Genomic DNA, 16313 nt, shown 5'->3' with positions numbered 1-16313 from the left:
CGTCATCTTCCACCACAAACAGCATTATCCGTTTACCCCAGTGTTCCCTACATATGTGATCATTTTGTATGTGAACCATGATTTGCAAAAGTTTGGGAAGCACTGGGCTAGAGCTCCCAATGTAAATTACTTTGAATATTAAACTTCATTAAGTGTGATTTATGAAAATTAGATATCCAAGCTCTTGGAGAGACCTTTTTCCATGACACATCCAAACATTTCCTTCACCTGAAGTATGTGTGCGTGTGACTCTTCAGGGTCTATATTGCTAGGGTATAAGCTGTCCTTTTGGTCTTTACAGTGTTACTGAGGATGAAAGAAAAGAGAGAAGAGGCACTAAACCTGCCAACTCATTTGGCAGGCAATGCCAAATGAAGGCAAGAAAGAAATCAGCCCTGCTGTCAGGGACTAAGGTAATCTCACAGTCCCACAACCCTAGGGAAAAAGAATAAAGAATAAAACAGTCTCATTTCCAACCCCCAAGTGGGCTTTTGACTGAAGAAGGCCCTTCATCTCCTCCTCTGCCCCACTGGCTCCTGGTCAGCCTTTAAGATCTCAGCTTAGCTTATATCTTCTATAGGAAACTGTCCTTCTTCCACAGGAATAGGTTAGGTGCCATCCTACATGGCTCTATGTCACCCACTGCTTCTCTGAGTGTATCACTATGGCCCTGGTCTATAATTGCCTGGACTCTATCTGTCTTCCCTACTAGCCTCCAAGCTCCTGAAGGTCAGGGATTGTCTGTTTGCCTCTTGAGGAGAGACAAATCTGAATGGTGTTGGAAGCTCATTTCCTCTCTCATTCTAGAAACTTAGCAACAAGCTGGCTCAGCAGGTCTGAGTTTGCCCAATGGAAGAGCAGGCTGATATCAGCAACTGAGCTTTGGAAGCTCCCATAATATAACTAGGCCATTTCCTAATCCAGGAAGCTCCCACTATTAAGTAGTTGCCCAAATCAGAGCTTCTCAAACTCTAATGAGCCCCAAATCACCTAGGTTCTGATTCAGCAGGTCTGGGGTGGGCCCAAGACTCTGCATTTTTAATAAGCTGCCAGGTGATATGAGGCTGCTGGTTCATATACTACATACGGTGGTGAGGGACTAGATGTTTCTTGTCTCCATTTCTCTATAAATATGTGTAGTGAAACAGGGCCTGGGTCCCTCTCCTGGAACCCTCTGCATTGTGTGCTCAGTATCACTCTGCCTAGCCTATGCTTGCCTCATCTGAAGGCAGATGAGAACTAGGAGGATTGTGTGCCCTCTGCTACTTTTCTAATTATAAGTTTTCTCACACGGTGCATGGGGTATGTGTCTGTGACCTTGTGACAACACCACTGCTTTGCTACTGACTAACACAGGGCATGGCAGACAACAATGACCATTTGTGGAATAAATGCAAGAACCCTACCTTTTGGAAGTGTAGACAGCTGGTGAGATGTAATCACCAGAAGATTACAGGGAACCCTACAGGGTGAGCGATAAAAATTAATCAAGGGAGTTCTCTGGGATGGTCTTAGGGAAATTTTCTTTTCTGTTTCAGGGATAATTTATATTACAGTAAGCAGGTAAATGGGGATGTCTGTTGATCACAGGCTCTGGTGTGCCCCCATGTGTGCTCTTCTCCTTTCACCTAGAGATTACACAGGTGTAAAGCACTAACCAGGAAGGCAGGGGTGTAGGAACAAGACATGTCCTTGTCCCTCCTAGCAACTTGTGAAATGTTCTGTGACTCTAAATCCATAAGGGATAGCTCAGTACTCCATTCACTTGACATGACAAATAATAAGAGAATTTAGTCTTATATTATGGCCATTTTAAGAGGAGACACAGAACATATTGGGAGGGAGAGAGAGAAACATGTAGGTGATAAGAGAGAACATACTGTTGCCCAAGGTGGGTATATACGTGCAGAGGAGGAAAGATGGACTACAAGGTGAGAAGAGAGAGCAGAAAGGAGTTTATGACTATATGGCTAGGGAGGCTGATGGATTCAGTTATTTCCAAACCTCACTGGAAATCACACCATACCTCAATTTAGAAGGATCTGTCATACACATAAAGTGGTATCTCTTTGTCTCTCCTCTCAAGGGATCATGAGTGGTGAAAAATACCAAGGCAACTTATATCCTAATATGGTCCCTGTTGACTTCTCCTCCTAATGTTTTACCTTTTAGAAAGCAGCACTATGGTCTTCAGGAAAAAAGAGAATAGGAGCATTGCCGTCTAGAGGAGGAAACGTGTAGGATACAGTGAAAATGTCTAGAAATCCTCCAGGAATGATGGACAGACTTGGAGTCAAGGGCAAGACTCCAATAGCCACTTTAAAGTGCCTATTTGGGGACTTCCCTGACGGTCCAGTGGTTAAGACTACACACTTCCATTGCAGGGGGCATGGGTTCAACCCCCGGTAGGGGAACTAAGTTCCTGCATGCTGTGTGGTGCAGCCAATATATAAAGAAAGAAAGAAAGAAAGAAAGAAAGAAAGAAAAGAAAAAGTGCCAATTTGGGTCATCCTTCCCACAGGTAAAGCATCTTTGGCTTGGGGATTTCCCGGTTGTAGCATTCCTCCAGAACTTGTTGTGCAAAACCCTGTCCCCTAAGGGGATACAACAGCAGAGATCCCACTTCTTCTTGGTCTCCCCACATTCACAACCCCGTGAGGGCCCAAGTCAGAATGAAGCCACCCAGCTGCCTTGATCCCCAATGTCCCCACAAGACCATGATAATTTACCAGTGCCCCACTGCTCAGCAGAATCACAAAGATAATAAAGCTCTCAAACCAGCTGTGTTTCACTATTTGGTAGCAGGTTTTCCGCAGGTTCCACCAAATGATCCAGGGGGACTTTCTCTTGTCCACAGTACAGCATGGAGAGCAGCAATCCAGGCCTGGAAGGAATTAGCATCACTATCATTAGTGTCTATAATACATGTGCATTAATAGCCCAACTCTTCACCCCTCCTTGTACACACCATGTGACTCTGCAAGTCCTCCAACTAAAGAGGTGGAGTCTTGTTCCAACCCCTTGAATCTGGGCTCAGCCATGTGACAACATTTGGCCAACAGAGCAGAACAGGAGTCATAATGTGCCAGTTCTGACTCAGTGAGAAATTCAACAAACATATAGAACTATAGGAAATATAAAAAAGAACCAATCAGAACTGAAGAATACAATAACTAAAATGAAAAATGCACTGGAGGGAATTAACAGATTAGAGGGTGCAGAAGGATGAAATCAGTGATCCGGAAGACAGGGTAGTGGAAATCACCCAATCAGAACAGCAAAAAGAAGAATTTTTTTAAATGTGAAGAGTTTAAGGGATCCCTGAGACAACATCAAGCATACTAACATTAGCATTATAGGGGCCTCAGAAGGAGAAAAGGGACAAAAGACTTATTTGATGAAATAATAGCTGAAAACTTCCCTAACCTGGGGAAGGAAACAGACATCCAAGTTTGGAGATTGGGAGCACAGAGATTCCCAAACAAGATGAACCCAAAGAGATCCATGCCAAGATACATTATAATTAAAATGTCAAAAATTAAAGATAAAGAGAGACTCCTGGGGCTTCCCTGGTGGCGCAGTGGTTGAGAATCTGCCTGCCAATGCAGGGGACACGGGTTGCAGCCCTGGTCTGGGAGGATCCCACATGCCGCGGAGCAACTGGGCCCGTGAGCCACAATTACTGAGCCTGCGCGTCTGGAGCCTGTGCTCCGCAACAAGAGAGGCCGCAATGATGAAAGGCCCGCGCACCGCGATGAAGAGTGGCCCCCACTTGCCGCAACTAGAGAAAGCCCTCGCACAGAAACGAAGACCCGACACAGCCATAAATAAATAAATAAATAAATAAATAAATAAAAATTGTATAACTTAAAAAAAAAAAACAGATTTATTTAAAAAAAAAAAAAAAAAAGAGAGAGACTCTTAAAAGCAGCAAGAGAAAAAGAACTAGCTTTATACAAGAGAACCTCCATAAGACTATCAGATGATTTTTCAGCAGAAACTTTACAGAGCAAAGGGACTGGCACAATATATTCAAATTTTTGACATTTTAATTATAATGTGTCTTGGTGTGGATTGTATTATTATTGTATTATTCAATTCTTTCCTACATTTTCTAAGTCTTCGTTGAAGTTCTTACTGGGATGAAGTTCATTTTCCTCCCTAGTTTGGTCAGAATTCTTATGATCATCTCTTTGAATTCTTTATCAGGTAAATTACTTACCTCTGTTTCTTTAGGGTTTTTCCTGGGGCTTTATTTTGTTCTTTCATTTGGAATACATTCCTCTATCTCCTCATTATGACTTTCAGTTTTTGTTTCTATGAACTAGGTGAAACAGCTACCTATCTTGGTCTCGAAGGAGTGGACTCGTGTGTGAGTATCCCCTGTGTAGATGGCTTGCACCTGGCAGCTTTAGCAGGGCAACTGGGGCTGGAGCTTGCCAGGGGCAATCTCTGGGGAGCACTCCTCCTAAGGCCACCCAGGCGGGGCAGCTGGGGGGCAGCTGGGGTTAGAGCGGGCTTGGGCTGGAGTCAGTCCCTGGGGAGTGCTGAGGCCAAGGCTGCCTTGGTGGGGTAGCTAGAGCTAGAGTGAGTGAGGGCTAGGGGGAGTTCTAGGGGTGACTCAAACAAAGGTGCTCTCTGGTGCCTCTGACCCCACAGAGGGCTCCAGTACTTCCCTGCTCATTTGGCAGAAGCTCTAGGGTTAGTACATGGATTTCCTTCCAGTATAGTCTAGATGCCCTTTAAACTGCTGTTTTCTTGCTGCGTCCCAAGGTGGGTGAGTCTGTGCTCTGGCCCCGCAGCAATATTCCTTCCTACTGTAGGTCACTAAGTTGGGGGTGGGATTCCCATGGATACCATGTATCCGTCTTTCCTACCTGTTTCTATGTGGTCTTTCTATGTGCAGTAGCTGTTCAATCAACCCTCAGGTCTTTTTCAGGAGGAACTGCTCTATAAGTAGGTGTAAAGTTGGTGTGTCCACGGAAGGAGGTGAGCTCAGGGTCTTCCTATGCCACCATCTTGGACCCCTGCTCCCAGAGAAAAATCTTGAGAGATGAGTTGAGGGCCTGGCAAGGGCTCTAGTCAACCCCAGACTTATGGTCAAGTTCTCTTGGTCTATGACCTCTAGTACATCCTGACAATTGATGTACTGGGAACTCTACCAAGTGGCAAAAATACTGGCCCAGTGGGCTTTCTGGGAAAGTTTTCTAGATTTTCTACCCTGGTAGTTGGGCTGTACAAGTTGACCCCACCTAAATCAAGAATTTCCTGAAATGGTCCCAAGAATCCAGGGAAGACTCTTCACTTTTGTCTCTAGTAGAAGTAGAAAGAAGGCATCTATCAAAACCATAGATCTTCAAAGAATAACAGAATCCCATCGAAATATTCCATGAACTGAATGTAGGAATACTGCCACTTACCTTTGGGCAAACATCTCTCTGGTTCCTTTTTGGGAACCATTTCAAGTACCCGCCTAAAGGGATCCTGTGGACCAGTGGTGCTACATTCTGAGAGCACACTCGTAGCATCAGACTTCTGTACATCAGAACAAAGGAAAGGGGGAATCACTTTCCAACACCCTCTGTCACCATGGTTAATACCTAATACCTTATTTTATGACTTTTTATGCATGAAACTAGCTAGGCAAAGGTATGAGGGGTGTCTAGAAAGTATACGTCTTGTTGTGTTCTTTCCTAAATGTTCTGACCAGCCCTGACTTCAGGAAAGAATTCTCTAACCGCTCTCCGTTGGCTGATGAAAGATAAGGCACATGAAGACACAGTACCTCAACCTTTTCCTCCCTCCAAATCTTACCTCTGATCTGCTGACTAACCCCAAATATGGAAGACAGGTGATGAGAAGGATGCTACTTTACTGAGACTGAAATTGTCAGCTACCTCAACTCCCAGAATAATAGGCCTAGAACAGTGGTTCTCGTCGATTTTACCCTCCAGGAGACATTTCGGCAATGTCATTGATTTTACCCTTTAGGAGACATTTTGGCAATGTCTAAAGACATTTTTTATTTTTACAATGGGGGGATGCTATGGGCATCTAGTGGGTAGAGGCCAGAGTACTGCTGAACACCCTACAATACACAGAATAATCCACATAACACAGAATTATTCTGTCCCAAATGTCATAGTGGAGAGGTTAAGAAACCCTGGCCTAGACATTTGCTTAAGATCTAATTCTGGCAGTTTGCTTTGTATTAATCTTGATATTTTTCCACAGTGGCTATCTTGGAGAAGGTGTATGGATGAGCCATGTTTCTTCTGGGAACACCCTGGGAAAATTACCTTTCGGGGATTCTGTATCGACAGATAAGGATCATCTTCAGAGAATATGTCCATTTCCACACTCTGAGCTCCTGGACTGGTGGGCTCCTTGGTCTTCTGATGGAGTTCACTGGCCTGACACTGAGAAACCCCAAGTAGAATTAATATTCCTCCTGGACATCTCACTTGAGATGAAACAAGTTTGAATTCTATTTGGTTTTCTGTTTGTCATGAAAATTATTACATTATTAATCTTTTCTGCTTTACTTTTGAAAACTGATCCTGGAAAAACTCAACATAAAATAATTCTGGAACACTACTATAGGAAACAGATAACAAAACTTACTCATAAGTAATATAATCAAAACAATATGGTTTGGATACAAAATTCACCAAATAATTAAGATGTGAAACTTACTGTAGCCTTTCAATTCAATGGCAAAATAATAAATTGTTTAATAAATGGTACTGGCATAATTAGTTATCCCTGAAAAAATATTACAATGTCAGAATATAGTAAAAATTAAAATCCATAATCATTTGATGTTCTGATGTAAAAATAGATGAATAAATATATTAGAAGAATAACTTGGAAAATAATTTTTTACTCTGTTGGGTACAGAGGGTTGGCTTAGCAAAACAGGTAACTGAAAGGCATAAAGAAAATATGAAAATATATCACAACATAAAAATAAAAAATAAATTTTGTCCTATGACCTGCAGCTAAATCCAAGAAGGATATGCAAAGTCACACCTTAAGTGAAGGTTTCATCCTAAAATCTATGTGAGGGTTCCTGTGAATCTGACACTGTAAGGTCATGATTTAAGAACACTTCTCCCCTTTGAACATATACACACAATAAACAGGTACACATTATCTATGGACCAGACACAGAACAAAAATATAAAGTAATAACAATTTAAAGCATGTAGCAGGTAATGGTGAATAAAAGTGCCCCGTGTGAGGAAGGAATCCACAGTTATGTCCAAAGCTTGAAACTGTGGGCTGGGTTGAAGTTCTTGCACTTAAGAGAGAAAGTCAAAAGAAGCTGTGGTTCTGTGACCACCTAGAGGAGTGGGATAGGGAGGGTGGGAGAGAGGGAGACGCAAGAGGGAAGAGATATGGGGATATATGTATATGTAGAGCTAATTCACTTTGTTATAAAGCAGAAACTAACACACCACTGTAAAGTAATTATACTCCAATAAAGATGTTAAAAATAAATAAATAAATAAATAAATAAAAGAAGCTGTGGCCAATGTTTGGGATTACAATTATACAAAGCTGCATACCTAGAGAGGAAGGAGGAAGCACAGCCTCAGAAACAAGACCTGGGCAAAGGGAGCCACTGGTTCAGTGACTGGACCTGCAAAATGCCTAGTATCACTATTAGACAAGAATCCCAAGTTGGCAATACAAGACTTAGTTCTGAAATGGATCCCCTAGGAGGGTCGATTAAAGATACCACAGAACTTAGACTGCAAAGAGAGGGACAGATCCTCCCACAAAGATGAGCTTTCAAATTCACACTCCAAAATGTATGAGGAGACAAACATAAAACCAGTAGCCCTCAAAAATTAGCTACAGGGAGGTGAATTTACTTGAGAAAAAAAATGAAATTAGTATAGTAATCTGAAAGCATCATTAAAATTAACAAGTTTAGAATTTAATTAAAAAAAGATATACAGAATTTCGCTTCCTGGATGGTAAAGTAAGAAGCTCTGCAGACATGCTCCACAGGAAAATTAACATAAGTGGTGGAAAATATTCATAAAAAATCATTTAAGTTTCTGGAAATTGTCCTAAGGGCATACAGCAAATGAAGAAATATTTACTAAAAAAATCTACACATTTCAGTAATAACAGCAGGAGTCTATGTAACTTGAGCCATGACCTGCTCTCTTCCTTCCCACCCCCAGCTCAGTTTGACAGAAGCTCCACTCTAGGCAGATGTGACCAAGAAGATGGGGCTCTCTTTACCCTCAGCTCCCAATCAAGAGATATGTATCTCACAAGAAGGTGCAGGTCACCAACTTTTCTCATCTCCTCCAACTCTGAGTTGAAGAGGCTAAATTTCTGGTGAATGTGGCCAAGACGTTGGATTTCCTTTTTCAATTCAGTTTCTACTCATAGGACAGAGACTCTATTCCAGGTTCAAAAGCTTGAGAATACTGAGGCCCTGATCATCCTTACTCCAGCTAGTTTGCAGGGCAGAGGTTCCATGCAGGAAGAGGGAGGCTGAGAGATGAGAGACTACTGCCTCTCCGAGTACTAGGGGTAGCAGCTATGGCTAAGTGATCCTTCCCAGGGTGGTAGGCAATTCATAAGAAACAAAATCTCTTTTTGTGCTATTCACTTCACCTTCCACACTCCCTTTCTCACCTTTCAGCCAATTCAAACTCTATACTTCTTCTTTTAGGGCTCAACCAAAGGCACTTGATTCCCCTGTTGCCACAGCCCACTCTGATCGCGCTCCCCTCTGAACTCCTCTGACACCTCCCACCTGTGCCACATGTGCAGGACCATGATTAGAACCAGCCCCGGATGTGCAGCCGCCACATTTTATACCCTTATCATCTCTGCATAGTGCTCAGAACAGGGCAGGCAACCAGTGCCCCATGGCAACTCTAGCTTTGTACAACCTCTAAGTTTATGTGTGAACCTTAATACCTGTTTTCCAGCCTCAGGTTGCGTGACAGGCTGTGCCTTATCTTCACCAGGGGATTCAGCATCATCTTCTTCCTCTGCTAGTGGGGCCAACCAAGTCCGATCATGCCCGACACTCAAGGTCTTTGGTGCGGTAGTCAGTACACCAAACTCCTCCCAGGTCTCTGGGCACTTTCTCATCTCTGTGACCAGGGGAATGACACCTTTGCTCTCTGCCTTAGGGCCTTCTGTCACCTCTTTTTGCTTTGGTAAATGTTGTCTCCTGCACCACTTGGTACAAAAATGCTCAAGAGTATATATCACAAAACAAAAAGCCCGGCAGAACCGGTCCAGGGCTAACTGGACTTTGGTTTTCCTGACTTCTCCTTCCAAGTGTCCATCTCTCTCCTCATTGCTGAAGGAATTGAGCAGCAAGGCAATAAAGAGGTTGAGTACCTGGGAAGGGGCAATGGGAGGGGGGACATAAGGAGAATGAAAAATTTAGCAAAGGAAAGAATACAGTAGGTTTCCACAACAACTTTTCCCCAAGACCCAAAACAAAATCAAATGAGAGTTCTATGTCCTTCTGCCTCCCAAGAAAGTTCATCTATAAAATAAATAAAAGGAGAGAAGATTGAGGAAGTAATAGGGACATCAAGATAAGACCAAAGAAAAACTGAAGTTAAAGGGTGCAGACAGCCATATCCAGTCTGTCTGTGTGTAAGCAGCACGTATTGTAGACCCTGGCCAGTGTAAGGCTGAATGGTGAAACCATGTGGCAAAATCAAAAGTGGATATTCCTTGGGGATCAGCCAGAATCATGAGGTTGGACTTTTTCTGGAATTACCCACAGGGATATGGGTCTGATGTCTAAGACTGCTGTGCTATGAGGTCCTCTCCTGTCTGCACAATTTGAGAGATGGTATACTTGTGCAGGCTTTTTTTAATCTCTTTTGTTGTGGCTCTCGCCAGCTCAAACATATACAGCTCTCTGGGAGAAGTGTCTTGTGGGTGTTAATGGGTCTAGTCACTCTTCCTCAGCTTCACCAGGAGAATTCCCAAGTCTGGATCTTTGCTCAAGCTCTCCTCTATTTGCTAAGTCCTCTTTGCCTCTTAAGTGCCCTTCTCAAGTACTGTGTCTCCCACAAAGCCTTTCTTAGTGCTCCCTTCCCACTCCCTTGGGTGATACCCTGCCCTTCTGATCTTTCGTATGTCTTACTGTCTATCAACATCACTTATTAGGTATTTAGGATAGTTAATTTTATTTCTATGTGGATTGTTAATTATATTTGCATGATAGCCCCAACTCAATTCTGAAGATCTTATGCTCAGGTATCGCTGTCTGTCTCCTGTCTCTTCATACCCTCACTGGTGTACACCTAATTAGCCTCTCCATAAACAGCCATGTTTCCAGCTGCAAGTAACAGACTCAGGGCAGCTTACACAATAAGAAAATGTCACATGACAAGATATTTGAAACGTTTTAAACAGGGGACCAATTATGACCCGACAATAGGTTTGTTCTACCTTCCCTCTATCTTCCTCAGTGCTTACTTTGTCTTAGTTTAGTTCTTCTCATGGTTGCATAATGTTTGCAGTTCTACCAAGAGTCACGGTCATAAAAGGTCCAGAGGAAGTAAAAAGACCACTTTTTTTCCTCATCCCTCCTTCCTCCCCTCCTCCTTCTCCTCTCCCCTCCTCCTTCTCTCCCCCTTCCTCCTCCTCCTCCTCTTCCTTCTCCTCCTTCTTCTTCTTTTAAACAACAAGAAACCTTCCTCAGTGGACATCTCTTTACATCTATTGAACAAATTAAGTCAAAAACCCCTACCTCGGCCAATCAATGGCGATTTGAATAACCACCTGGAGTAGGATAGACATTGGGACATCTTTATGAGCACTACGTGACAAGGTTTTCTTTCATGCTTACCGTACTGTCTTCAAACAAAATTCAAATGCAGATTTTAAAATATTATATAACATTACATTTATAATACTATACTTAGAGTAACAATTTTCACTAGTGAAGTGTTACAAAAGAAGCCAATGCATTTGTTTAGTCCATGTATTTAATACAATGACAACAACAACAAAACTAAGACACTCACCACGAGTTTTCCTATCACCATGATCAACAGAAACACAGTAATGCACAGTGCTTGGTTAGCTTCTTGCATACATTCCCACATGTTTTCGATCCATTCCCCACAGAGGATGCGGAATACCACCAGAAAGGAGTGGTAGAAATCCCCCATGTGCCAGCGTCGTAAACATGAGACTGCAGGATCATGGGACTTTGAATTACTCTTTATGCAATTGAATTTAGAGCCAAAAAGCTGCATGCCAACTACTGAGAAAATAAAGACCACAATGGCCAAGACCACAGTCAGGTTTCCAAGGGCTCCAACGGAATGGCCAATTATCTTAAGCAGTGTGTTTAAAGTTGGCCAGGATTTGGCTAACTTGAAGACCCTCAGCTGTAAAAACAGACAATAAACAAAAATGGAAGAAAAGCCAGTTAAGAACAAATTCCATCTGCTCAGCTATAATTTAAATGACATGTTCCCAAACCACAGCATTTATAACTTTCAAAAATCTTTTCAAAGCCAGATCCATCCTAAACATGGTCACCAACTCCATGTCCCAATCTAATATTCACCTGTATCTACATTTTGTTTTAAAAATGGAATATTTTGGTCTAATATTTTAAATGATAAAGACTTTGGGATCATGATGGTGGAATTGAGCATACATGTTTATTAAATATAATGAATGTATTGGAACCCTATATAATATACCAAGGGTCAAAAACTCTGGCCCCAGGGCCCATCCATCCCATTGCCTGCTTTTATATGGCCTGAGAGGTAAGAATGTTTTTTACATCTTTAAATGGTTGGAAATAATTTTTTAAAATATTTCGTTACACATGAAAATTGCATGAAGTTCAAATTTCCATGTCCATAAATACAGTTTTATTGGAACACAGCCACGCACACGCGTTCTCTACTGTCTACAGCTACTTTTGTGCTACGATAGCAAAAGCTGAGTGGTTTCGACAGAGACCATATGGCCTGTAAGGCTGAAAATATTTACCATCTGGCCTTTTACAGATAAAGTTTGCTAACTCCTGTATTATATATTTGAGGTCACAAGTTTGAATCTAAACTTCATAACGATGACAAGAGTAACATGATGTTTTGTACCTAGGAGAGAAAAGGCAATCAGCCAGTCAAGACACACCACTCTCTTTTTCCACGAGAAATTTTCTCCATGGAAACTTACAGACCTTATAGGAGACAATAACCTTAGAAAAAACACAGCAACTAGTTTCATAGATTATTTCTTATATTAACTTTCAATGTAAACCAGTGGTTTCACTCCAAAGTACAATCCTGTTAAGTATCAACTATTTGGGGGGTGGGGAGATACTGCAGGTCAGTAAGACTTATATCACAAGAGAAGGACCACCACTGTCTACTTAGAGGGGAGCTGAGGGCATCTCAGGGAGAAACTGTGGTTCTGTTCTTATCCACAGGCAATGCCACAGAGCTCCTTGCCTCATAGCATGGCTGTAATAAGCCTAAACAATAGTAAAGCAAATGTAATTTTGCTCACCCAAGCACCAATAAAACTTTAGGGAGCAGCCTAACAACGTCTGACTTTAAGCAGTGTGATTTTCTAACATATGCCAAGTATAAAATGTATGCTTAAGTAACTGAATCAAATGTCTTATTCTACAGGCTTAGAAATCCTATCCATGCCAAAAAAAAAAGTAAATCTCTGAAAGGGGACAAGAGGTCACCTTTTGTGGTTTCCCTATTTCCCTCCCACATGTGATTTCTCTGTGATTTCTGTCCATACCTCTTGTGGGGTCTGTCACACTCCACTTTGCCTCATGGTCATTTCTGGGCCTGTCTTGTATCTTCCCTAGACTGCAAACTCCTTGAAGGCAGTGCTTTCCTCACCTTTGAGCCTTCCCTCATGTACATATCAGGTGCTCGGCAAAGGTTGCCAGGATGCCTCCAATGGTTCGTGGATGGAGGGCAAAGACTACAGAAAAGGAATGTGGTACTGGCAGCAATGAGGAGGGACCCTGTGAGATAACACCTGCAGGCAGCACCCGACCCCCGTCCTGGGCTCTGTAGTCTACACCCCCTTGGTGAGCCCAGCTGTGAAGATGCCTGGCTCAGAGCTCTGTGGGGGAAGAGATCATTGGAGGGGTTGTACACGAAGCAAGGAGCAGAGTCCTGATACCAGAAGACACAATTTTGCATCTGGTTGCCTGAAGGATCATCTTGTGGAGAGAGAGGGAGGAAAGTAGGGGTTCACCTGAGAGAAGACCCCTTGGGACTCACAAAGGTATTAAAGACCTGGGTGGGAGGGGGAGTGCAGTTTTGGTTCTCAGGTTAAGGTAAGATGGTAAAGTTTAATCCAAACTAGCTACTGAACTCACTCAAGACTCTTCAATCCTGTCAGATAAGTTATTCAGTATGGGACTTCCCTGGTGGAGCAGTGGATAAGACTCCACGCTCCCAATGCAGGGGGCCCAGGTTCAATCCCTGGTCAAGGAACTAGATCCCACATACATGCCGCAACTAAGAGTTCACATGCCACAACTAAGGAGCCCGCCTGCTGCAACTAAGGAGCCTGCCTGCCACAACTAAGACCTGGTGCAACCAAATAAATAAATAGCGAGCTGGTTAAATTGGATTATCATCCTGACAGCCTCTTAAAAAAAAAAAGAAGGAAAGAAAGTGCCTTACCACTCTTAAGGAACGAAGTGACATACAACTTTGTTTTCCTGGACACATACTATTTATTATCACCTCTGCAAAGCTCAGAAGAGCAACAATGCTGTCAAAAATGTTCCAGCCTCGACGAAAGTAGTGGTAGGGATCCAGCGCAATGATTTTTAGGCACATTTCAGCCATGAAAATGCCAGTGAAAACCTACAGCGAGACAAAGAAAAATGAGAAAAGGAAGCTACCTCTTCTTGGAGATACACTTTTAAGAATGGTCCAAGGGAATTACAGAGGTTACAAAGAAATAAAATGTATTGTCATGCTTGATACAATATGCCCTGCAATCCACAAAAAAGAAACGTTTACCACTGTAGTATGAACCTCACTCTACCTTTGCCCCTCTCTCTGCCCTCTTCCACGGCCTCCACTCCAGTGTCACCAAGCTAAGAGACATCAGGATGGAGAATAAATATTATTTTCCATTCTGTTAAAAATTAAAGCAAAGTTGGCTTCTTGGTAGATGGCAGAGTAACAGGAAGTGTCAAGCAATTCCTCCTTTGAATTCTCTTTAAGATACTAATAACTCCGAAGTGGGGGGAGTACACAACAGCTCTGAAAACTAAAGATAAATATCGTTCATAAACCAGAATGCAGGAGGAGTTCACCTAACCATTCAATCTCAACACCTTGATCAGAAAAAGAAAATAAAATTAAATTAAAAGGGCCCAGAGCAGAGAACTGAAAAACACTGCCAGGCACAGAAAAATGTCTTTGAGCAACCTGATGTAGAGGATAAACCCTAGATTGGTTATGGTTGAAAGGAAGATTAGCGAGTCAGAATATAATCCTAAAGACTCACTAGAATGCAGGGCGCATCATTCCAGAACAAAATATCAAAGAATTAAAAGGAGGGGCAAGAGCTTAAAAAGCACTAAACTATGTCTTTTCCAAGGGAAAAATAATTCTCTGTCTTTAACAATTAGATAAATACAGGCTTAAGAAATTTGCAAAATGTAGCATAGTAGCCAAATTCAAAACTAAATCTATCTTCTATTCTTTGCAGAAGATAAAGCAAAGCATTCCTTCATAGCCAATAGCACTTTCTCTATCACACACATATACACATTAAATAGAAATGAGAAAAACAATAGTATGAAAATAATACAGTAATATGAAAAGGGTTAAAGTCTTTTAAAATGTCCACTTTAGCAGGGGTCCCCAACCTCCGGGCCGCAGACCAGTACCGGTCTGTGGCCTGTTAGGAACCAGGCAGGAGGGGAGCGGCAGGCGAGCCAGCGAAGCTTCATCTGCCGCTCCCCATCGCTCGCACTACCACCTCAACCATCTCCCCCCTCCACAGTCCGTAGAAAAACTGTCTTCCACGAAACCGGTCCCTGGTGCCAAAAAGGTTGGGGACCGTTGTGTTATAAGACTCTCCTCTTTAGTTCTGGAAACAACAAAAACAACCCCTAAATGATCAAATTTCCTTATTAAAAAGTAACAGGTGATCTATTTTTAAAAATAAGTCATTGACTTACTATTTGTAAAATACATCCCTAAAATAAAATGACACGAGTTAAAATAAAAGGATAGGCATAAATAAACACAGAATAGGCAAATAAAAAGAAATCAAGGGTGGCAAAGAAAAATCAAAGCTTATACCTATCTTTTCCCTTTAAACATTGCTGCCTATCCCTGCCCAGTGCCATAACCAGCGCCTAAAAGCAGGCAGTGTTGCGCGTTCCAGTTAATTGTGCTGATCTCCATCCCCTTTTGACCCACTCTTCCTCCTCCTGTCTCCTTCAGGTTTTAGGTGTCTGAATCCAACAGCATCCCTAGATGCTTTGAGACCATTGGTTTTTCAATCCAATTCAATTGCTATTTATGACTTCTTGGGAGCTCAATGTACTCCCTTGATTCAAGCAATTCTGAAGCCTAGAGAGTCCATTTCTAAGTCTAGTCCACAGAACTCCACAGGCCGGCTTAATCCTGGTCCACCCATCAGACGGGAGAGGTCTGAATGTGTTCTTTCAAGCTCAGGGCTCCAAGGTCTCCCTGCACCACCATCATGGGGTCACAAGAGATGAGGTGGCTGCCCCTTTTTTTGCATGTCTAGGGAATGGGGCACATGGAATAGATGCACAGGCTACATAACCAGCTCTGCATGTTTCCCTTCAATTTTCAGGACCCAGGGTCCAGCTGCTGCCTGTGTTCTCAGACACCAGCAATGTCCCTCTGCTCCTTCTGCCTCTGGGAGAGAGTGAAGAAGAATGTCACTTAATTTGCCAGCTTCCAACTGTAAAATGCAACTTCACCTCAGCACCCTGGATGCCTGGTCAGTGGCAAATGTGAGAGGTGGGCTTTGGCTATTTCCCACAGTTGGACCAGCAGATGAAGTGATGGACAGACCACCTTTGCAGTTGGGAAGCCCTGTCCAGGGGGATGACTCTGGGTTCTTTGAGTATTCTCTGGAATTTATCCAATAACTCCATCTACCAGGAGATGCTGAAAGATGGGTCCTGCTAACTCTGTGAAGGTAGGGACTGTGGCCCTGAGGGCACAGCATTCTGCCTCCAAGTGAAACTAAACCATCAGGCCATTCTGGGACACCTCAACAGGAGAGAGCTAAACACCCTGGCCTGGAGCCCA

At 42.7% G+C, this 16313-nt stretch overlaps 1 protein-coding gene across 1 annotated transcript in view; it reads right to left on the bottom strand.

Annotated features, from left to right (window-relative positions):
* SCN11A (sodium voltage-gated channel alpha subunit 11) overlaps positions 1–16313 on the bottom strand; it is a 77040-nt gene that overhangs the window by 24684 nt on the left and 36043 nt on the right. Inside the window, exons 14-19 of the mRNA XM_061196616.1 lie at positions 13686–13871; positions 11031–11399; positions 8950–9381; positions 6300–6419; positions 5421–5535; positions 2730–2884 (exon numbers count right to left, since the gene is read on the bottom strand). Coding sequence (XP_061052599.1) covers positions 2730–2884; positions 5421–5535; positions 6300–6419; positions 8950–9381; positions 11031–11399; positions 13686–13871 — 1377 coding nt within the window. The remainder of the gene's footprint in view (positions 1–2729; positions 2885–5420; positions 5536–6299; positions 6420–8949; positions 9382–11030; positions 11400–13685; positions 13872–16313) is intronic.

The sequence above is a fragment of the Eubalaena glacialis genome, chromosome 7, assembly GCF_028564815.1.
Source record: "Eubalaena glacialis isolate mEubGla1 chromosome 7, mEubGla1.1.hap2.+ XY, whole genome shotgun sequence".
NCBI lineage: Eukaryota > Metazoa > Chordata > Mammalia > Artiodactyla > Balaenidae > Eubalaena > Eubalaena glacialis.
Note: the sequence above shows the minus strand (reverse complement) of the source record. Positions and strands in the feature narration are given on the sequence as shown.